The following is a 922-nucleotide window of genomic DNA, read 5'->3' as shown; positions in this document are numbered from 1 at the left end:
GATTAAATACTCAGAGTATCAAAAACAAGAGTATAAATACATCAGAGTATCAACAACAAGAGTATAAATACATCAGAGTATCAACAACAGGAGTATAAATACATCAGAGTATCAACAACAGGAGAATAAATACATCAGAGTATCAACAACAGGAGTATAAATACACCAGAGTATCAACAACAGGAGAATAAATACATCAGAGTATCAACAACAGGAGAATAAATACATCAGAGTATCAACAACAGGAGAATAAATAAACCAGAGTATCAACAACAAGAGTATACATACATCAGAGTATCAACAACAAGAGTATAAATACACCAGAGTATCAGTAAGAGTGTCAGTTACAGTAGTAACCTGAGTTCTGTTACCGTTCTTGGAGCAGCTGTATCCGTCGACGTCCAGCTGGAACCCGTCGGCGCAGTCACACTGAACTCCGGCTCCCCCTGGCAGGTCTCTGCAGTACTGCATACAGCCGCCGTTTCTATAGTGACACACCATCAACACTACACACAAAATTCCTCTGTTATATACCATCATGATTTTACCATGAGTATACCATCATCATCATCATCATCATCATCATCATCATCACCATCACCATCATTATTATCATCATCATCACCATCATCATCATCGTCAGGATCAGTTCCAGTCTGTTTAATATCTTTTTCATGTCTTCAAATCTCTGATTCAGTTTTGGATGAAATCAGTGGCTCTGCTTTTAACTCCACTTCCTGTCTCTGAGAATCATGTTATCTGCACTCTACTGATGATATCTGTTGGTACTCACTGCGAACGCACCTCCGTCAGCCTGACTGAACTGATTCTGATCAGCTGCTCTGTTTCTCAACTCAGAGATCAGGATCAGGATTAGTCAACTCAGAGCCCAGGGGCCTGTATCACGAAGCGAGATCAACCT

At 40.2% G+C, this 922-nt stretch overlaps 1 protein-coding gene across 2 annotated transcripts in view; it reads right to left on the bottom strand.

The window, feature by feature from the left end:
* The window catches only part of LOC126400147 (coagulation factor VII), a 12,359-nt gene extending 11,469 nt beyond the window's left edge, over positions 1-890 (bottom strand). The window contains exon 1 of one of the 2 annotated variants that reach the window (XM_050060667.1): positions 372-890. In XM_050060667.1, coding sequence (XP_049916624.1) covers positions 372-540 — 169 coding nt within the window. In that variant the 5' untranslated portion in view covers positions 541-890. The remainder of the gene's footprint in view (positions 1-371) is intronic. The other variant, XM_050060672.1, reaches the window with a different exon arrangement.
* Positions 891-922: the final 32 nt, after the last annotated feature.

The sequence above is a fragment of the Epinephelus moara genome, chromosome 2 (genome assembly GCF_006386435.1).
Source record: "Epinephelus moara isolate mb chromosome 2, YSFRI_EMoa_1.0, whole genome shotgun sequence".
Taxonomy (NCBI): Eukaryota; Metazoa; Chordata; class Actinopteri; order Perciformes; family Serranidae; genus Epinephelus; species Epinephelus moara.
Note: the sequence above shows the minus strand (reverse complement) of the source record. Positions and strands in the feature narration are given on the sequence as shown.